Below are 22,218 nucleotides of genomic sequence, written 5' to 3'. Positions count from 1 at the left end.
CTACAGGTTGGGGAACTCCCTTCTCAACAGTGCAGAGGCAGAAAAGGATCTTGGAGTCATCACTGATGCCAAGATGAACGTGGGCCGGCAGCGTGAGGATGCAGTCAGGAAGGCCAGCCGTACCTTGTCGTGCATCCACAGATGCATCTCAAGCAGGTCCAAGGAGGTGATATTCCTCCTCTATGTGGCCCTGGTCAGGCCACAGCTGGAGTACTGCATCCAGTTCTGGGCACCACACTTCAAGAGGGATGTGGACAACATGGAGAGGGTCCAGAGAAGGGCCACTCGCCTGATCAGGGGGCAGCAGGGCAGGTCTTATGAGGACAGGCTATGGGACCTGAACCTATTTAGCCTCCAGAAGAGAAGGCTGAGGGGGTATCTAGTGGCCTGTTACAAACTAGTCAGAGGGGACCAGCAGGCACTGGGGGAGTCCCTGTTCCCCCAAGCACTACCAGGAGTGACTAGGAATAGCGGTCACAAGCTGGCAGAGGGTAAATTCAGATTACACATCAGGAGGCGCTACTTCACTGTCAGGGCAGCTAGGATCTGGAACCAACTTCCAAGCGAAGTGGCTCCTACCCTCGGGGTCTTTAAGACAAGGCTAGACAATCACCTTGCTGCAGTTGTTTGACCCCAGTACTCTTTCCTGCCATGGCAGGGGGTTGGACTTGATGATCTGCTCAGGTCCCTTCCGACCCTACAAACTATGAAACTATGTCAGATGCATGGGAGCTAGAGCTGGGTGCTTGCTGAGAGATTTCACATAGCATGGCTTCATGAAATCTGAATAGGAATCTACAGTCCAGCTCTGCCACCCTGTGTCTTTTGTGAAACTTGCTTCCCTACTGAGAAATGCATCATTTTATCAGAATAATAGGCTTCCTGCTAATTAAGGGAGAGGGAGAAAAGAGGGAAGCAGGAACCAACAGAAGCCTCTTCCATGAGAAGCAGAGTGAAATGGCCCACACACAGCTCTATGATGCTTCTGGTTCCTGAACTAGCCTGGGTCTCTCTGAGCTGCACTGCAGTGTGCAGTGCATATCTGCCCTATAGGAATGCATGTCAGGGAAACAGTGGCTTTAACCATTATGTTGAATAAGATGTTCCAAATTACTGTCAACACAGTGGGCACATCTCAGACACAGACTTCAGTAGAGAGCCCCTGCATGTGAAAACCTCTTACCTCCCTGGCTTCTGCAAGCTTTCCTCAGTGCTCAGGTCAAGTCCTGAGGGTCCATAATTCCATTGTTCTTCCTTTGCAGCTATGTAGTATGTCCGGACTTTCCCTGTAAGGGTTGACTCCGGAGTTTTCTGAGAACAATGTCTGACTTCATAGAGTGCCTCCATTCCAGCTGCCCAAGACATGGTGAAGAAGCAAATGCACACTTAAATTTCTGTCTTCCAAGCTGCCAAAGGGCAGAGGGGGACCCCTCTGCTGGCAGTGCCCTGTCCAGACCATAGAAGCCCACAGGGTGTAGAATGGATTAAAGAGAGTGACTTCTGCACTAAGCACCGAGTCCTGTTATCTCAACTTGGGCATTGCTGAAAAGGGGTGCTGAAGTGTCACATGAGATGGGAGAGTTTTCTCAGCTAATGCATAAGGGTTCCTACCATAAATACCAGACCCTACATCAGGGAGGTCCAGTGGGAAAATGTAGCTCCAGCAATTCTCATGTGTATTATATAGGTGCTGCCTATGGAGGTAAAAGCCTAAACTACAGGGCACCTCCTGCAGAACCACCACCTAGTCTGACCCTGAGATGTCCAAAGCTGGGCAAGCTGGAGCATCACCTGCCAAAATCTGTAATGCCTGCAGGTCAAACAACTCCACTAACCCCACACTACAAGAAAAGCCCTTTCAGCAAGGGGTATGTCTGGAGGGCTGTTCTGCCCCTCTGCACAATGTGAAGTGGTCACTATGGCAGAGAGAAAGGAGTTCACAGGTTGTAGAATGGATTCCAAAGTGTGACCTACCTTTGAAGTGATCATTGACCTGACAGCTCAGAAGCCATTTCCCAGGGTTAATGGCGATCATGTTGGCTGTCACAAAAGTAGCTGGGAAAAGGCTGGCCACATCAGTCTTGTGGTCTCTGATGGTGAGCATTTGTCCATGGAAGAAGGCTGTGTGGATGTCAATCTCGTTGCCCATCCCAAAGAGGTGCCATGCTACCTGATCCCCAGCACACATTGTCAGATCCGGCAGGTTGCCAAACAAATAACCATTAATAGCTGCAAACCAAGGGATTTAGAAGCACAAATCAAGAAAGGAGATTTCTGAGCCTCAGCCTGCAAGTCATTTTACAGAGATAGAGGGCATACAAAGGAAAGATGTGACCAGAATGCCTTTCCCCTCCACTGACTGATCCTGGACCATCCATCTTCACTGATCATTATCTATCATGAGTCATAATTTGCAGCTGAGATCAATGGACCAATGCTCAGTGAAAGAACACCAAATACATAATGGTTTTGTTGGGACTGAGGTGGCACCTTTCTGATAGGGCTGCTTTCAGTACAGGTCTTGTATAGTTCTAAAACCATCCACGTATATATCTGGGGAAGCTGCATTTCCAGGTATCATGGAACTGTCACCCATGCACAGAATGAATAAGAAAAGCCAGGTGGTTGTGATGGGTGACACTCACCATGCATTCTGTTGCTCTCTTGAAACTCTTTGTCTTCCTTGTTGACAGAGCCTGGGTCAGTGCAGAAAGAAGCAATATTTTCATCCAAATACCAGCTCAGGTTCTCATCTATGACACTGAACATCAAAAAGAAATCCAGGTCCACATCATGCCGCCTTTGGGAGGTGCCAGTTAGCACTCCTGGGGTAAAGAAAATGACAAGAAAATGCGGGAAGAGCAGAGATTTGTCAAAGAGAATAGCACCAATACATTGAAGGAAATCTCTTCCCAAACAGATTGTAGACTTCTGTTCTTCCTGTTCATACCTTCACTGAACTCTGCCAATGTCATCCTTAACCTGCAGTACTTGACATTGATCCATTCTTAAATCCCACCCAGTTTGGCTAATACATCTCATTTCTTACTGGCAGAACTCCCCGCTAGTCCAATCCTAGACCTTTCATTATTGTTGTTACTGACAATAAATAGCATGTACAGATCACATCTGACCAATACAGTTATGTATTTCATCTTATGTCTCAAGGTGTTTCAAACTAATGCACTAACGCTCTAAGCCAGGGGTGCTTAACCTGATCTGGCCCCCTGGCACCAAGTAACCTGTCCTGCAGGGCTACCCGCTGGTCTGTGAGGAGCTCTGCAGGCCATGGCCCTGCATGCTAGATCAGGCACACAGGGTGACATGGGGCCCAACCCTGGCCCGTGGGGCTTGGCAGGATCAACACAGGGCCTGGGGCCTGATCCCAGGAGATGGGGCTGGAGGTAAGCAACACAGAGCCCTGGAGCCCAAGTCTGGCATGCAAGAGTGGCTTGGGTTCCAATCTGCCCTACAGATGGGTCCTATGCCACTCATCTGGCCCACAGGGCTGAAAAGCTGAGCACCACTGCAGTAAGCCATTATGAATAAGTACAAGGTAATGATCAGAATCAATCCAGAATACAATGCTTATCTCAGACCAAAATGCACATGAGCAGTGGATCTGACTGGGTAGCTGCTACTGCTTGTCCTAACCTACCTGAAATCATTATAAAGTCTCTGAAGCGTGAAACTGCAACTTTGAGTTCCCCTCTCCCTACAGCATTACCTTCTTTGCATGTCAGTAATGGCCCAATTAACCCAGAAGCAACATCCTTTGGTGCATCAATATGAGAGTGGTAGATCCAGGTCAAGCAGTTTGTGTCATCAGCTGTTGGGCTATGATTTTCAGGTATAGTCCAAGTATATGTATGATTCCCTCCTGGTGGAATGGAATCATCCTTCTTATGCTCCTGTGAGGACACATCGGGGTACAGGGACCCTGGAATAATTAAACAATCAGAGCATCTGTTCAAGTTCAGCAGAGCAGATGATGTATAAACCCATACTTCATGTTTCACCCTTGGCAGAACATAAAAGCCCTGAATTTGTAGTATCTCTCGGTCTAGGACTTAAGCTTTATATGGACATGTTAACTAATGCAGTGATGATTTTTCAGTGGATAAATTGAGGCATAAAGACTTCCCCAGTAAATTAACAGTAGAGCCAGTATCAGTCCCATGTTCTACCCCAGTGGTTCTCAATCTTCTTAGGTGCTAAGCACCTCTAGGTAAACTCAAAGAACTCTTTGCCAGGCTCAGGGCACCCCTCAAAAAGCCAGCTCTTACTTTTCACTCATTTTTTGACTACAGAACAACAATAGAGCATTTTTTTCTGTTGCAAAGAACTCAGAAAGACCACAACAAGTAAGAAAGTTTTTAACACTGTGGATTCCTATTTGAAATATCTGGCTTTATCTTGTTAATCATGTTTGCCCATCAAACCATACTAACATTGTATATCACTCTGTGGCAGTCTTGAAAGGATCCTCAAGGCATCTCAGGGTGCTGCAGCACCCTGATTGAGAATCAATGCTCTACCCATTGCTTCTTTATCTTCTCATTGCAAAACAGAACATCATTAAGGTTTCAGGCTGCCTCTACAGTCCCCTAGAATTAGTTCTTTCTAAAGTCTCTGGGACTGTTTCAAGTCAGGAATTTCTATTCTGAAATGTCATTCAATCCTTTGGTGTCTACAGTATTAATCACATGACAGACATTTAAATGCATATTCTGACATAACACTATAATAGTCAATATTCATAAACTGCTTCCCTGCTAATCCTATGGTCCCATATTCAGGGTATGGTAGTGTTACTATCATACTATTTTTAAAGGAAGAATCTGGACATTCTATTAAGGAACCCACAGCTGGAAATTAGGTTCTGAGTAGTCACCTCAGATCCACCAAACCAGTAGCTTGTGGCATTACCATAAAGCTTACCCAATGATACTTGCTTTCCTAGTGATATTGCTTCAGGTCAGTTCAACCACTGCATCTTCCCTGTGTCTGCTGTAGAAAACCTATGATTCTGCTATAGTGCTGTGATTTATTTACCTTCTGAGTCCTTTTCATAGAACACACCATGAGGATGGATCGTGTATGGCCGACTGGCAAAATTTTTTAGGTGCACAAGAATGGTATCGCTCACTTCAGCTCGGATGATGGGCCCAAGAAACCCCAGCCAGGCAGGTTTGCTGATCTCAGTTGTGTACGTGGAGTCTGAGTATTGCTTATAGACAGATTTTTTGTATATGCTTCCTACCCTGTCCTTGCCAGGCTGGAGGAATGCAGAGGCTTCTCTGTTAAATTGAGAAAACAAAATGGATCATGAATAACGTGCTATCTATTACAACTTCATAACATGGTGGGGACAGTGCTAACAAAGATACCTAAGGTTGTCCTCTTAGCTGACTCACAGAGCCTCTGTTGTACCAGCACACATCCCATGTTCTCCTCCCACCCTAGTTCAACATTGTGTTTCCTCTGGGGCTCCTGCTGCAGCAAAAGAGGTCATCCCAAATAACTTCCATAATGCTCCACAATGTTATACAGTGGCCCAGTTTTGTGGCTGATGTGACATAACCACCCTGATTTCAGTATGATCACAGGAGAACCTTGGAAGTGAAATCCAGTTAGGTAATAACACTAGATCCTTCACTATTGTCTACCGTTTGAGAGCATGAAATATGAAAGGGGACACAAAGCCCCACTGCACCATAGCAGATTAGTAGTTCCTTTAGTCTGAGATAGGTCTCTGGCTACAATCCAGGGACCCACCTCAGGAAAGTCTGTCCCATAGGCTAGGGTCAGACATTCAAAAAGCTTGAGCCTGAATCGATTCATTCTTTGCAGATTAGTCTAACCTGGCTAGGCTAAATCAGTTTGTAATCATACAGACATCCCTCTGGACCGAAAAAATACCAGCACATGCCTGCAGTGGCTCAGGGTAGAAGCCGGGGGGTTCTAGAGCATCCCTCCCTTCCCTTCCACAGGTCTGATCTGAGGAGGACATGACCAGGCCCTAGCAGGATGCTCTGATTAAGGAGGGGTCTCCCCCTCTTTGATTATGATTACAGAACATTTATCAACATTTAGCACCCCATCAGAAAACAAAGCCTCGCTCATTAATTCAACAGCTAGTTCACTGTTGAAGGCTCGCTCATTAGTTCTTAAACAGCTTTTTTCCAAAGGAAGGAATGCAGGGACATTACCAGATGAGCTGTTGATTAGCTCCAAAAAGCCCTAAGCGGACACTGTCCTATCTGCCTTACACAGCATTAGCTAGCATACCACATGTGGGAGAGAGAAGGAAGGAATCTCTGCTTAAGCAGTGAGTGGTGAGAGGGGGAGGGAGGGGGAATGGGGAAGCCAGAAGACCCTGCTGTGCCTGCAAGTCTCTGCTGGAGCTCCAGCGAGGGAACAGAGGGGAGGGGCCAGCTCTGGTGTGGAGCAGAGAGCCCCCCCTCAGCCCAGAGAGCATGCCAGGATGCTGGGGGAATCTGATTTAACTTAAACCAGCAAGGGGTCTGGGACAGACATTACATAAACTGGTTTGACCCAAATCAGTTACAGCTGATACTACATTTAACCAGATTTATTTCAAACTGGTTTCAGCCATTTTCTAACTGGTTTATGTGCACTGAATGTCTGTTCAGAAACCAGTTTCTGATCATTTAAACCAGTTTATGCATAATGTCTGCCCTTAGCCATAGAGGGAAGTGGGGAAATACTTTCCTAACTGTAGCTGGCTGTGCTATGTCACACAGCAGAGGCACAAGAGATTTCTTCCTTTCTTATCCTGTGGTCATTTTATGCCACCAAATATTAGACTTGAGAGTTCTTATTTGTTTTTTTATTCCTATAACTCCATTTCTACATCCTAGTGGTGTTTGCAAGCATGCCACATGAATCATAATGAGAATAATCTCTTGAGCCTGGTGACAAAGACAATAAAAGAAGGTGGGTTTCCACCTGGTATGTAGCATTTGCAGAAAAGTAGTGAGCTCAGGAACTTGTGTCATGCCCAAAGGTCAATACAAATATGAAACTGATTTTTATTATTACTATTCATCAGATACTACTAATAGGTCAGATCTTAATTGGACTCCAAATATTTTTTTTCTTAGCAACCATCACTACTACAGCAAAGAAACACTCCTTACCCATAGCAAGCCCTGGTAAAGAAATTTGTTTTTTACAAGCTCATTGCTGCAAGCATAAAATTAAACGTGAATTTTGTCGTTTAATGCATGAGACGGGTGGAGTTGTACAGAGGTAGCTCCACTCTTTACACACCTACAATTGCCATGGCAACTAGTGTTAGCTGCCACATTACAGAGAAAAGGAATTTACTGCTGACCTTGTTTCATTTTCAGACACAAGCCATTTTGTTCACTAAAAACTTTTTCCTTCAAAAAAATCTCAACTGGCTGCACAACTCATCCCAATGCTGAATCTTTTTTTCATTGTTACTAAGCCATTGGTTTCAATAACATCTCTGCAAATCAGATCCACATGCTAATTCCTTGTTGTGCTAGAAAAGCTTTTAAAAATCAGTTTTAAGTGCAAATTTAATCTCAGACTGTCCATATATCCTTCAAACATTAGCGAGGATAAATCAAATCACCTGATTTACTCTCACTATTATGTTATATCACATGTATCTGACATGCCTCCACTTTGTCATCTTCATAAATTAAATTGTTCCAGTCTGTTCAATACCTCCCTTTCTGGGAATCTGTCCAGGCAGGTGATAATTTTTATTACTTTTCTCTGGATCTTTTCTGTTTCTACTACAAACTTTTTTTTAAAGGGATAACTCAAATTTCTTGCAGTATTCATGAGGTTGGTGCAGGAAATATATTTTAAATCCATGAAGGATTTCAACACAAAATATAAAATTTTCACTTCAGAGATTTTTCACAAGGTTTCACTGAAAAAAATAGTTTTGGTTTTGGAACAGTGCTTGTGTTTTCAGTGGCTGACAACCATTTATTTTCAGTGTTCATATTTTGGGGAATTTTCAAAAGCCTGGGAATCTGTGACTGAAACAGAAGTTTTCTTGCATAAAATTAATTAAAAACAGTATTTTCTGTCAAAATAAAATGTTGGCCAGCCTTAAGCACTAATGCATATATAAAGGCATAAAGTCTTCAACTTCAGGGCAGATAAGCAGATCATCTGTTGGGGCCAAGAAGAAATAATCCCCATGATATAACATTGTGCAATTAGTTGAATCATGAAGGGTTGGTACTTTCCTTTGAAGTATCTGGAACTGGCCATTTGATACTGGACTAAATTGACCATTGGTCTGTCCCAATATGGTAGTTTCTATGATCCTGTGATAAAGCAAGTTAATTATTAAGCCTATAAAGATGAGCTATCTGACCATGTCACCTGCTTGTTTAAGAGCCCCAGAATATTCTGCATGAAACAGCTGAGCCAGTTGTGACTTTAGGCCAGCATAGGCTGAAATATGTATAGGAGTTAAACATACAGGTCAGCTGTAATGTTTAGGTTGCTGATTATGTTCTTCCCTGTTGGGGCATAGTTCCATTTCACTTCGTGGATCCCCAGGTAATAGACTCTGGTGACACCTTCAGCAAAGAGTGGCAGCAGCACATGGATGTAAAGCAAGGACTGTAGCAGTCGCCACCAGGATCCCATCCTAGTTCCAGGTTTTTGAAGGTTCTTCAGGAAGAGATCGCTGTATTTGGAAAAGAATGGAGTAATGGATCAGTCAATAGGCTTTGACCCACATAGCTCAGTTTTAAGTGATGTGGCAAAAGGTTCTGAAAAAACAGACAGGAATCAACAGTCAAAAAACTTCAGGGGTCCCTATTTAATTATGGAAAATAAATGGGAAAGCTACAAGAAATCCTAAATTTCATGCCTGATCAGCTTTTGTATAAGAAGGGGATCTCCTCTGCCAAGGCATTACTGCACAAAAAGCATTATGGGGAGAAGAGGCAGCAGCATGGGCGCAGCTCCCTACCAGTTGGAAGTTGTGCCCATGCCACAGCCAGGGGGAGGCTTGGGGCAAGAAGTAGCAGTGGCATGGGCATAGCTGGAGGTTGTCTAGCCCCAGCCCAGGTTCTTGCTGTTCAGCCCTGGTGTGGGGACAGACAGAGACACAGGTAAAGCCCTCAGGCTTTGCGGGACAGATTTATTGGCTGATGGACAGATTTATTCATGGGCCATATCCGGCCTGCAGGCTGTATGTTTCCAACCCCTGATCAAGCCTGTTTCTCACGTGTTCCACTGGTTTTCTCCAACCCTCTTGTGCCATAATGTTGTGTAGTACTGTTGAGCATTGCAAAACAGCTGCTGTGCTCCACTGCAGGGGGTCCCAAAGCAGTGGTAATTAAACTAATAGCAATTTTCTAATATCTTAAAGTTTATTGTTAGTGGGACAATGGTCAGTTGTTCTCCATTGCCATTAGGTAATGAACAAAAGAAACCATCTTAATTAGAAGCACAGAAGATCCTGATTATATATATTAAGGAAAGCTTTCTAGGGTGGTGAAACACTGGAATAGGATCCCTACAGGGGTTGTGGGGTCTCCTTCACTGAAGGTTTTTAAGAGTATATTAAATGAGTATCTGTCAAGAATGATCCCATTTCAGTGCAGAATGCTGAAGTAAATGATTTCTTGAGGTCCTATTCTTCCCATGCTTTTATGAACCTATGATTTCCGAAGAATCTTTGCTTTTCTCAGAAATTAATGGTAACTGGGAGAAGACAGTCATTATATTTAGTTAATTTTTTGCTGATATGCTTCAGCTTGGAAAACCCCTGTTTATGGCTTTGCACAATGTATAAACTGTTCTTTAGCTTCCTCTGCTAAAAAAATAATGACCTCTGAATCTGGGAGATATTTCTGCTCTGTGACCCAGTAATAATACACCTCACTTACATAATGCTGTTCCTCAGTAGATCTCAAATGACTTTGCAAAAGAAGGTCAGTGTCATTATTCCTATTCTTGTAAAGGGCAGAGCAGTGGAGTCATCTGCCTAAGGTCACCCTGCAGGTCTTTCTGGTCCTAGTCACTTTAGCTCTGACTACTAACTTCTCGCCTCATTAGTGACATAGCTGATATTACACACAGAGACATGAAAGACCCTCATTTACACACACACCTTGTTCTTCAACCCAATTTGTTAACTAAGCCCTACATGTACCATTCCTGCTGTCTCTCACACATGCATGCACAATGGACAGTGAGAGACAAAAGTGACAGCCACAAGGAAAGTATAGATTGTATAAGAGGACTGCAGCTTTAGCCTGAAACCTCTGGCCATATAAGCATAGATTCTGTTGCAAAAGGGCAAAGTGGATTTTGTTGACTGAACCCAATTAGTGGCTCATTAGCCAACTACATTATAAAGACATAGGAGTGGCTGTCTGGGAGAAAGAGCATGTAGGACATGTATAAGCAGTCCTGGAGAACACTGTCTAGAAGCTGTCAAGCGTGGGCAGATCTGAGCTAATCCTTATGTCATCCTAATATCATGTGCTTGTTCAGCCCCCAGAAAAGGGCTGAGCTTGGGCTTGAAATCAAGTATGGATATTGCTTATTAAGACAGGTTGGGAGAAGTGCCTAGTTCCAGATGGTCATAGGTACCACACACCTACCACATTTATGTTTCTGAGGTCCTTCTTACCATGCTCACACTCAGCCTGCAGCATTAGCAAGTTTGCTGGTTGCACCTGACTTGCCTGGGAATCACCTGCCCCCAGCAAACTGCCTCAGGCAGAAAACAGAAAGAAAACCCTCTTCTGTCAAAGACCTGATTCAGAATGGAAGCAGGAGTTTGATTAGGATGTGAGGGCACCTATACACCTGCAGCAAGGCTGCTTCGATGCAGTGTGTCAGAGCAGACTAAATTAATTGGTTCTGCTGGATTTTTATAAAGTTAAAGCGCCCACACCTCCATTTTTCAGCATGGGGATGCTGATACAAGAGATGCTCCCGGAGCTTTAATTAAAGTGCCTCCCCACCCTCCCCCATCCCAGAGCATATGTATAAATGCCCTGAGAATTTCACTAGGATGTGAGAGTGAGAGCACTCTCTTACACTATGAAATAGCAATGCAGCATCTCCCAATTATGCTTCATAGGGCTTGATTCTTCTCTTCCATCCATTGTACAGTGGTGCAATTCTATTAACTTATAGGGACTTGCTCCTAATTTTGTACTGGTGTAAGTGGAATCAGCTTAATGAATTTTAAGCCCCCTGCCCAACACTTTTTGTCCTTAAACATGCTTCTTCCTTTTTAAAATACACTTCAGCCCTTTTAAAAGTTTTACTTGCATCTGAAAATGATAGATCTGTTTACTTGTTTAGACATCAAAACAAAAATTTCAAAGGTAAACAGTTTTCCCACAAATGTTATATTTCTGACTGTCTGATAACATATGAAATAAAGGGGAAAAACCAGTAAGATGTTCATCCTTTTTACTGTTCTCCTCCACCAGGCTAATAAAACCCCACATTATCAAGAAAGATGAACTGGTCCCAGTTTTGCTTAGAGCTAAGAAAACTCTACCCAAGGAAAAGCGGAAAGTATCAAATGGATGTAATCTTTAATGAATGTAAACCCTTACTTTGTTGCTGGTTTAGAAGTAGGCAGTGTTGAGAAGGTCAGAGAATCAGTCTGGAGACATTTTTGTTTAAAGTCCTAGAGCGCTGAAGAAATAATGAATCTGCAAAGATTCACAAATGCCAGAGCGGGCAAAGTCCAGGTTGTAAAAAAGGGAGACACCTGACCTCCACTGGGTAGGTCCAACATGTGAGTTGTATCAGTAATGTACTAGACACGAAATAGTCCGGATGTGAGCAGCCTGGCTGGGTAATTTCAGGGCCTTGATATTATAGACCACTATCACTTTCATCCTTCAGCACTGTATGGCACCATCTTTGGAGATTAGTTACGAAGAACCACGCCTTTCTTTTTATGAGAGAGAAGAAATTGATGGTATTATTATTGTTTCATTATGGGATAGAAGAGCTGTAAGGCATATAACTGATACCACACAGCAGAGGGTCCTTGTCCTGTCTCACACCTTTATTCAGATGCCAGCAGGGTTGAACGGTCTACTGTGCCTTACAGACCTGTCAAACCTGCTTTGTGCCAGGGTGGAGGCAGGGAGTTCACTGTGGAGTGATAAGAACACTCCCTTCTCCAGCTGTCTCACTTCTCCCAGCCTGAGAGCAGCAAACCAGCCACAAATTCCTAGTCTGATCCTGGGAGAAGCCATATACTGTACCTGGCCCCCTAGAATCAGCTTAGAGCTGGTTTTAATTGAAAGCCACCCCGTGTTTTGCTTTATTTCACTGTGCATGTCAGCAGTTCTCCACCAGGGAAAGATCCAGGAGTTTGCAAAGGGGGTGCAGGAGCAGCCATACCAGCCGCAGGGTGGCTGTGGGTGCACCCCTGCTCCCAGCCTCCCACTCCACCCCAACCCACCAGCACGGACAGGAGCCACTACAGACTTTTTAAAGTTCCCAAAGCAGATAAGCATCCCTGCCTTCCCCTCCATACTCAAGAGGCTCCCCTCCCCTCCAGTCCCTGCTGCTTTCCTTACTGTCTAGGGGCAGGGAAAACTTCACAGCTGTCTCTACCCACTCCAGCTGCCCAGGCACTGGGCTAAGGTGGGAACAGAAACAGTGTGGGGGGATTGCTGCTGGGTCCCACTAATGCTGTCGCTGCCATAGGGAGCCCAGGCCTTGCATGGCCCAGCTGGAGTGGGCAGGAGCGGCTCTGAGAGTCCCTTGCCTCGGGAGGGCTGGGAAAGCTGCTGGGGCAGACGGGGGACAGAGGAAGGGGAAACATCTCAGCAGGGAGGGGGAGTGGAAGGGGGAGGGGAAGGCAGGTTTTCTTCCGCTTTGGAGATTTAAGTTCCCTGAGGCTTCAGTTTGGCAGGGGGGGGGGTGGGCACAGCTGTGCGTGCCTCTCTCCTCAGCCATTCTTTCAGACTCAGGCACCTTTGGAGAGAGCTGAAACCTCTCAAAAAAGGCCAGCTCTCCGCCTGTGTTGATCTGGGTGCCACAGGAAATAAAAGCTGCTGTTTCTGAAATCTCCGCAAGTGGCCTTTGCACGCTCAGCAGGGCTGATACCGTGGCACCCCAGAGGGAGGCTCCAAGCATCCCTGGGTGCCTCGGCCTCCCCCGCAGAGTCGCTGGGATCCTGTCGGAGGCATTTGCGTTTGATGTGGATGTTGTGGCCTGAATGGCCCTGGTGCCAGTGATGGGGGCAACGGCTGGGCTCGTCCCACACACCTGGGGCAGAGCCACCGGCCCTGACAGCACCGGCCTTTACCCAAAGGGTCATAGCATCATGTGGGCAGCTGCCTCACCTCAGCCACCGACAGGGCCCCTGAGGGGTGGCAGCAGGCAGGGGCACCCAAACAAAACACCAAGCAGACATTGGATGACCCCAACTAAACCCCCTCAAGCATGAAGAAGTCGAGACTTTTTTTTAAAACGGCAGCTGACGTTCCATGACGCCAGAGCTGGGAGCATAAGGCAACCAATGCTTTCTTCAGGCGTGCTGACGTCAGGCACGCTGGGAACGCGGCGCTAGGAGGCGGGGCAAGGAGAGGGCTTTCAGGACATCATAGAGACCCAGCCCCCAGGGGCCACAACAAACAGCGCCACGCTTGGGGGCGGGGCCGACCGCGCTCAGCCAATGAGGAGGCTTCTCGGCGCGGGCCCCGCCTCTCACGCGCGGCGGCGTCGACCCCCTCCCGCCCCACCCCCTCGGCCCTGGCAGCGCGGCGATGATGAAGGAGGCGGCCGCGGCCGCGGCCGCCGTGGCCGGTTTCCTGGCCAAGCTCTGGGCCCTGGTGGAGGATTCCGGCAGCGATGACGTCATCCGCTGGAGCCAGGTGAGGCAGCGGTTGTGGGGGAGGGGGCGCGGCCGTGGCGTAGGCGCGTGTGGAGGGGGCTGCGCGCGCAGTTACAGGCCTCGTTCGGCGCGGGCGGAAGTTAGGCCTCGCGGGCGCCCTTACCCCCCTCCCGCCCCCATGGAATGTTCCTGTACCGTATTTTCTTGCATACAGCACCTCCTCTCTTATGTCACGGGCCACTTGCTTTTGAGACGGGGAGGAAGGGGCTGCAAAATTCCTGGGACGAGCCGAGGAGCAGCAGGCGGGGAGCCAGGCCTCCTCCCCATGCACTGCATGGACCGCCTGGACTGTGCTGGGTCCAGCCACCAGCCATGCACCAGCCCAGCCTTGTGTGCCAGCCCAGTGTAGTGCTCGAGCCCTGTGGTCCAGCTGAGGGGCCCCTACATAGGAGTGTTAATTGCCACTGCTCAGGCAGTTCATGCTGCCACTATTCCTCTGCTGCCAGTCTGACAGCTCCTGGGGGTCTGGTTTTCTCACATATAATACAATTCCCCAGCCCAAATGTTCTGCAGCTGCTTTTGGTGGAAAAGGTGCGGGCTATACATGGGGAAATACAGTGCTGTCTGGATGGTGCTTGCACAGGCTTGCAAGCATCTAAGTTCTGGTGGGCAAAATACATGCTGCAGCTGGATCAGGCCTGCCAAGAGTGCCCCTGGCCCCTGCCTCATGCTGTCACTGGCCCCAATTTCAGCCCTGGTCCCTGCCCAAGAAGTCGGTGCCCATCACAGGGACTTGTTGGGAGTATATGGCGGCTCTGCCCTGGGGCCCAGCCCTGCATTGTCTCCAGCTCTGTCTACCCATCCCACTCCCGGATGCCGATCTTCGCTCGCCCACCCATGGTCCCATCCCACCTGCCCAGCCAAGCATGTCATGTTTGCAGGGGTCTTGGACCGGTCTTCATGGAGACGCTGCCTGCTCCATCTGGCATCCCTGGATAGGATGAATTGTACCCCCTTGCCATGTGGACCTGGCACCCCTCCCCTCCTCTGCCCCAGCCTGCAGCAGCTCACCAAAATTCCTTCTCTAGCCTAGATAATTGCCCACCCCCTGATCCAGGTAGTGAGGAAGCCCCTGCAGGCACACAGCAGTGTTTGTGTTGATTTGAGGGTGATATCTCACCACTACTAGACTTACAGGTGTTGGATTCACTCCGTGCCAGATCCAGACCACAGGGCTCCTTGCAGGCTAGATTCAGCCTTGGCAGCAGTGTAGAAGGCAGGGTAGCTGTGCACCATTATAGACTAGCAAAATAAGATATAGATGAAGCACAAGCTTTCATGACCCCAAGCAGGGCAAGCACCATGTTGGCCTTGCCTTCCCTTGCACACCTGCTGCCAATAGCCATATCCAACAGGGCTTTGTAGCTTCCCATTCTGCAGCAGACTGCACCTGCTGCTAGCTGTGACTGAATTCCTGGTCTTCAGAAGCCCTCTGGGCTCCAGGGAATGACTCTGTGGTCTGCAACTTGCTAAACCATGTCTAACATCCCTGATTTAGATGTTGCGTAGCATAGTGTGCTCAGCAGTTGGGTGCAGAGTTAAAATGTGTTTAACAATGATTTTAGCAAATAATACTCACTTTTATAACATGGAAATGAAAGGAGTGAGCACTTGTTTCCCCCTTCAGTACTGGGCTTTGTAATATTCTTTTTAATCTTCATCTTGGCTCCCTGACAACAGGGAGGTAGGACTGCCTTTTGAATCTGCATGCGGATAACATGCAAATGCAAACTCCTAAAACTGAGGTTAGTGCAGATAATATTTAAATCCTATGTCATTTGAACCCCTACTGAGTGCAGTGATTTGGTGGCTCTTTTTGGCCTTTTGCAGGAAAAAAGACATAGATGAGAAGATGCTTCACCATTCCAGTGTACCTGCACAAGCAGCAGCAGAACGGTTAAAGACCAGCTCACCTCCAACAAATTTAAATTTGGGAATAGAACAAACCTGAAGCTATTTAGCTCACCATTAGAAAGCTATTTTTATTGCTGTGTTGTGCCTTCTGTACTTTCAGTCTCTCTCTCTGAGGTTATCTAGTTATTTATAATGGTGTTTTAGCCATAAGGAATGTTATCAGGAGGAGAACTGTCCTGGGCTGAGTGAGAGAGCCCTCTTGTGGCACAAATTCCAAGCTGTACAAGTTTCCCTCAATTTATCTGGGTTCTTGATATGCAAATTTGCTCTTATGCAATGAGCATATTTAAAGCCATAATTTATTATATGTGAGGTAAATTCACTCTTATGCGATCAGCACAGATGCCCCCCCCCCCAGCAGGTAAGTCTTTTGGGGGAGGGGAAAGGGCCATGGCCTTACTCACCCCATCCCCAGCTGCAGTGGCCCCAGGAGTAGTCAGCACCAGCTGTCTGCACCAGGGCATGGTGCAGCGCAGTGGCTACAGGGAGCTGGCATCGGCCACTCCCAAGCCAGTACAGCAGAAGCTGAGGTGAGTGGGAACAGCCAGAGCCCCAAGGGGTCCTGGGCATGGTGCAGCCCAGTGGCTGCAGGCAGCTGGTGCCGGCAGTTCCTGCGGCTGCTGCAGCTAGGGCTGGGGTGAGTGCTGTGCCCCGTACCACCCGGGGCTCTGCTTGTCTGCACTTATTCCAGCCCATGCTGGAGCAGCTCCAAGATCAGCCGACATGGGAACCTAGCCCTATTTCTTACATTATAAAGTAGGTTTGCTTTATGCAAATTTGATTTGTGCGACGTTTTCCAGGAACTCATGTACCACATAAATCGAGGGAAACCTGTACAAGCAAAGTTTTTGTTTTCTTGAAGATACGAGAGGAGTTGAGATCTGTCATCAGAATGACCTTGAGAGATGTTTTCAAATGGCTAGGCCAAACTTAGTTGTAAGGTGTTTGCAGACCTCCCCTGTTAACTGAAATATTCTTTGTATATCTCCTCTAGCATTATACTTCTTGCTATTGCACTGGGGAATTCAATTGACACCAGGCTACAAAAAACATTTCAGTGATTTATCAGCCTGGAAGAGGCTCATGTGTAAATAACATGGAAATGTTCCTTTTGGTCTTTAATCTGTTTCTAGAATGGCCAGAACTTCTGCATTCTGGATGAGCAGAGATTTGCGAAGGAGCTCCTTCCTAAATACTTCAAACACAACAACCTCTCAAGCTTCATACGTCAACTCAACATGTGTAAGTATCCATTTTTCTCATGTGTTAATACTGCTAAGCTCCCTACTACTTGGGATCAGTTGGAATGTGTATAAAGAAGGGAATAATTGGCTGAAGTTGAGAGCACACTGGGCTTTCATCTCTGAGATCTATATGTGACCTGGCTCACAACTGGTGTCTAACAGAGAAATTCACCCCAGCCCTAACAGTGTTAATAATTCCCTCATTTTCTAGCATACTGAATTTATGAATTATTTTAAAGGAACAAAGGCCACATGTGTACTCCTTCATCTGTTATTTGGAAGATAAAATATTTGTCCATGCTGTTATCTCCATGATTATGTTGAAATGAGATTAGCCACACTGGTATATCTGGTTGGCTTACATTCTTTGCTAAACTCTTTTTAGTCCTCCTGGTAAATACAGTGCAGTGTCCTTTACATAACAGCACCACAAATAATACAGGTTGTACATTCAGCCAGGCAAGCATATCTGTGTGATGTTATGACACAGGCAAAATTCTGTATGTCCTGTTACATTTGTTTCTGTAGTCTTTTTATTCATATAGTTCAAAGGACAAGTGGAGAAGAAAACCACACAGAAATACGTCATAGTGAAATTGTTGATATTCATCACTTGGCATTTCTGATTAGAGTGCAAAATATTTGCAACTCAGCAAGTACTTCCTAGGAAGGAACTTGAGGGAAGCCCCTGACTTGCCCCCAGTTTGAGCTAAATCCTAATATGTCCAGCTCATTACAAATAAAGGATCCTCCTCTTTCTTTAACCAAAGGAAACTATTTCTGTTTTGAGCCCTTTTGAAGGAAAAGAAGGATATAGTGTACATTCACAGTATATAGGCCAGCAACTTAAATGAATTTGGGTTGGATTGATAGTGGTACTCTCACTTAATCACTGGAGAATGTTGTGAATTTACTGAGGAACAATGTGTCCTTGGCTGAGTAGACTTGTAGACTCAACCCCAGCAGAGTTGATTTATTTCTCATATTAGACACAAGGGATAAGAGGCTCAGTTAACCTCTTGGCATTTGTTTGTTGCTCTTAGTGTCTAGTGGTTGAGATTCCAACTCTGTGTGTCAAAGGATTAAAGGAATGAACACATGGTTAAGTATCTTTTGGTGAAAGTGGACTTCAACATTTAAAGCTCCTCTGTCTCCCTGTGGAAGCACAGTGTGATGCCTTGTATGCAGTTGAGTCTGAGCAGGCTGAGTTCAGTTTTTAGACCCAAATGGTATCACGATACAGTGCTCTTAAGATGTTAATTATGTTGGAAACTTTATTTGGGAGAATTAAGGATTCACATTACCACTTAGAAATGGGTCTTGTAACTTTCTCAGAGTATTTAAAACACTGATGGAAATAGAACATAGTCTCACCATGCTTTTTTTAGATGAGACATGCTGTTTAATGCCACCTGTCTGCTGAATGATGTGGGAAGAAGGTTATGTGTTTCTGTGAATGCAGTTTAAGTTCTACTCACTGGTCATTACATTTCAATTTCTGGTCACTGGGGGGATACAGGACAAATATGTATTCTGGCATCTAGTTGCTTGAGAGGGGTGGAGCAAGAGATCATAGACCTTAAAATCTCATAGACTTTAGTGCAGCCAGGACTTTACCCATTTTTTTTTTAATAAGGCTTACATTTTATTTAACTTCTCTGATTTCTTAGAAATCACTCACATGTAGTGAGTGCACCTTCTTTGTTATGTGTGCTGCACAACTAGCCTCCACTTGAGTTTCTTGGAAGTAAGAACTGTGCTAACACTTTCTAGTAGTGCTGACAATACCACAAGTGTTCAGCAGCAGGCAGAGAACTCTTTACAGCTAAGTGGTTGAATGCTGGTGAAAAGCCCTTGAGGTCCCTTTAAATTCCCATTCTCTAACATTATTCTTGTGTGCTATAGATATTTTAGTCATGCTTGATTTTATTTTTTTTATTGAAGTGCCTGTTGTAAGAGTGAGCGCTAACTTGATTTTAGCTATTAGGAGAAATAAGTGCACTATTCTTTCACCTCAGACGGATTCAGGAAGGTGATTGCACTGGAGAATGGCATGATTATGGCAGAGAAGAGCTCAGTCATTGAGTTCCAGCATCCTTACTTCAAACAAGGGAAAGCGCACTTACTAGAAAACATCAAACGCAAGGTATAGTGCACAGAATGTGTGTGTTTGTACATGCATGCACGCGTGCATGTCTGGATGTTCATCAAAGGAAGTTGTATATGGAACGAGTAGTTTGCTGACTGGGTTCAAGGAGTCATGATTTGCTTTAGACTAACCCTTGGAACTTTGAGGGCAGGCAGCTCAATGGACCAACCTCAGCTAATGGTTGGTGTCTTGCCTTTTTGATGTCTAGGCCCTGTGCTTATTATCTTGTTTTGGCTGCAAGCCTCGTTTTCTGCTTCTACAGAGCATGCATGCTGGAAATGTTCATTCATATTGTTATGTACAGTAATATGGTTCCTAAGAATATTCCATCAGGTGGAGTCTTCTGCCTTGATTGCTTAAGGTCCAGTATCTAGTTAATGCCAGGAACGCTTAAACTGAACCATGGAGCAGGCTGGTAAACCTATTTTCCGCTGTAGCAAATATGAGCAATTCTTGCAGTGAATAAAATGGCTGTCAGCCTTTCCCACTGTTTTACAAGCTGGAGGAGAATCAACATTGTAGTGCCTGCCATAAACTCTGTTTCAGGCTCCCATCATTAATGCAGGCTAGAATTCAGGGCCTTTCTGAGCCAAGGATGTTAGGAAGCATTTTGCTTTCACTTCCCAGGGTCTCTTTCTGGAAGTCAGTTTGTGTGCTGACAAGGAAGCAAGTAGCACCACATTTCCGTTGGGGTGCAATATATGTGTATGTGTTACTGGCATCCTCAACCACACTAGCAGAAGATTGTAGTGTAGGGCAAGGCAAGAATTACTGAGTTATTAATCCATCCTTTGTAGTTTAAGGTTATGGTAGGAATTACGTCCTTGTGGTTTGCGTTCTTTGCCATAGTGTATCCATGCTACTCTCCAAACAGTTGGCTTCTGCATTATATCTTTGTTTTCAGTAGGCAATATAATGTGCCTGAATTTATCTTCAGACTGTGTATTCTAAAGAGGAGATCTCTGCCCCTCCAGTTGAGAGAGAACATCTTGTGTATATTCTGGTGAGACTCTTCTTCAGCTCATTACCAGCTGCAAGAACAGCGCTAGTGGATTGTAAGTGGTCCTGTAGTAAGGCCAGATGTCTGCACTGTTGGAACATTGTTGGGAGGAGATCTGAATGAAGGAGGAAGAAAGGCTTCAGCAATGTAAAATGCATGTGACTAGACCCTTAAGTCTGTTGGCTGTTTTGCAGTGACTTAATGGTGATGCCACAGTGGCTGGGCCTTTGTAAATGCCACAGAGTGACTAAACCAAATCTCTGATCTCTGTGCTGAAAAGTAACTGATGATGTTGCTTTTATTGCTGTTGAGCAACAAGCAGCACTTTGCTTGTGCTTTTGGGTTAAGGCAGACTTTGCTTCAAGGTCTAGGAAGCAGGCTTTCGTTTCTTCAATAATGTGGAGACCCTTGAGGACAGAGTATTCTGAATCCATGCTGCATTTTCAGTATAAAGCCTTGTATTATAGTAGGTCTGCCGTGATAGCCACTGCTTGTTTTTCTGCGTGGTTTTGGTATGTGTGGGTGGGTGTGTGCGCATGCATGCGCTACTGATAAGGTCCTAATCAAAATCATGAGCAATCTTTTAAGTGCTTTCACAAACTATTGGGAGTCAAATCAAAGGTGGCTTCTTATAGCACACTAAGCTGTAGCTTTATATTTTCAATCCTTTCTAATCCCATGATGCAGTTGCGTGGTGTTCATCTGCAGGCTCAATCTAATTATGTTTTTCCTTATTCAAGCAAAATTTGCAATTGAGTAAGACACCTAATGCACCTGTGACCTGATCTCATTTTAGGCATCTTCAATGAGAACAGAGGATCTCAAAGTCTGTACGGAAGATTTGCATAAGGTGCTGTCTGAAGTTCAAGAAATGAGAGAGCAACAGAATAACATGGATGTCAGACTGGCTAATATGAAGAGGTGGATGTGTCTGTTTTTCAGCTTCATCTGTGTATTGGTCTTAGATTTTTTTTTTTTAAGAGCCAGAACCCCTCAGTGTCACAGCTTGTGTAGGTTTTATTAGCAAGACTCTCATGAGACTACATGGTACCATTTCTCCATGAATAATTCCTACTACAGTATTTTGTCTTATGTGTTTATGTGGCTCAGTTAACAACTCTGAGACGACAGTTACCAACCTGAAGCCTCTGGACTGTCAGATTCATAATCAGTATCAAAAGCTGTGCCAGCCTTTCTACTATAGAGCAAGAAGGATGTTAGCCTTCTTAACACAAAAGTGAGTCAGTTGGAATTGAGAGAAGGTCTGCAAGTTTCTGTTTAAGTGGCCATTGCATGTCCAAGTCTGTTCTTGCAGACCTGTTTATCTGGATGCTGGGTTATTACACTTTGACCTCTGTCAAGAAAGCAGCATCAACCAAGGCTCTTTAGGTAACGCCTCTAGATCTCAGATTGGGGAGGACCGGGTTAGAGAGCTTCTGGAGGGGCTGGATGTGTTCAAATCAGTGGGTCCAGATGCTCTCCACCCCAGAGTGTTGAGGGAGCTAGCAGGCGTTATTGCAGGGCCCTTCCCATGGCTTTACAAGCGCTCGTGGTGCTTGGGCCAGGTGCCAGATGATTGGAAGATAGCCAACGTGGTCCCCATCTCTAAAAGGAGGAGGGAGGACCCGGGCAACTATAGGCTTGTCAGTCTTACCTCAATCCTAGGGAAACTGTTTGAGAAAATCGTCATGGAGCACATCTGCGATGGGCCAGCCTCAGATGATGCGCAAGGGCAGCCAGCACAGTTTCATTAGGGGCAGTTCGTGTCAGACCAACCTGATTGCCTTTTATGATCAGGTCACAAACGCATTGGATGCGGGTGTTGCCGTGGATGTAGTCTTTCTGGACTTCAGCAAGGCCTTTGATGCCGTCTCCCACCCCATCCTCATTAAAAAATAGGGTGACTGTGGCATTGATGCCTAAACAGTCAGATGGATTGCAGATTGGCTGAAGGGTCATACTCAGAGGGTGGTGGTGGACGGGTCATATTTGACCTGGG

At 45.7% G+C, this 22,218-nt stretch overlaps 2 protein-coding genes across 3 annotated transcripts in view; one reads left to right on the top strand and one right to left on the bottom strand.

Moving 5' to 3' along the window:
• Positions 1–11,736, bottom strand: part of HEPH (hephaestin) — a 33,523-nt gene extending 21,787 nt beyond the window's left edge. The window contains exons 1-7 of the mRNA XM_019521092.1: positions 11,610–11,736; positions 8,498–8,707; positions 5,056–5,300; positions 3,728–3,940; positions 2,646–2,825; positions 1,975–2,229; positions 1,184–1,352 (exon numbers count right to left, since the gene is read on the bottom strand). Coding sequence (XP_019376637.1) covers positions 1,184–1,352; positions 1,975–2,229; positions 2,646–2,825; positions 3,728–3,940; positions 5,056–5,300; positions 8,498–8,667 — 1,232 coding nt within the window. The 5' untranslated portion in view covers positions 8,668–8,707; positions 11,610–11,736. The remainder of the gene's footprint in view (positions 1–1,183; positions 1,353–1,974; positions 2,230–2,645; positions 2,826–3,727; positions 3,941–5,055; positions 5,301–8,497; positions 8,708–11,609) is intronic.
• A 2,029-nt stretch (positions 11,737–13,765) lies between these two features.
• The window catches only part of LOC109300453 (heat shock factor protein 3-like), a 29,431-nt gene continuing 20,978 nt past the window's right edge, over positions 13,766–22,218 (top strand). For both annotated transcript variants that reach the window (XM_019521091.1, XM_019521090.1), the window contains exons 1-4: positions 13,766–13,892; positions 16,960–17,068; positions 19,089–19,216; positions 21,016–21,140. In XM_019521091.1, the coding sequence (XP_019376636.1) occupies positions 13,785–13,892; positions 16,960–17,068; positions 19,089–19,216; positions 21,016–21,140 (470 nt within the window). In that variant the 5' untranslated portion in view covers positions 13,766–13,784. The remainder of the gene's footprint in view (positions 13,893–16,959; positions 17,069–19,088; positions 19,217–21,015; positions 21,141–22,218) is intronic.

Source organism: Gavialis gangeticus, unplaced genomic scaffold (genome assembly GCF_001723915.1).
Source record: "Gavialis gangeticus isolate Ggan-Ray unplaced genomic scaffold, GavGan_comp1, whole genome shotgun sequence".
Taxonomy (NCBI): Eukaryota; Metazoa; Chordata; order Crocodylia; family Gavialidae; genus Gavialis; species Gavialis gangeticus.
Note: the sequence above shows the minus strand (reverse complement) of the source record. Positions and strands in the feature narration are given on the sequence as shown.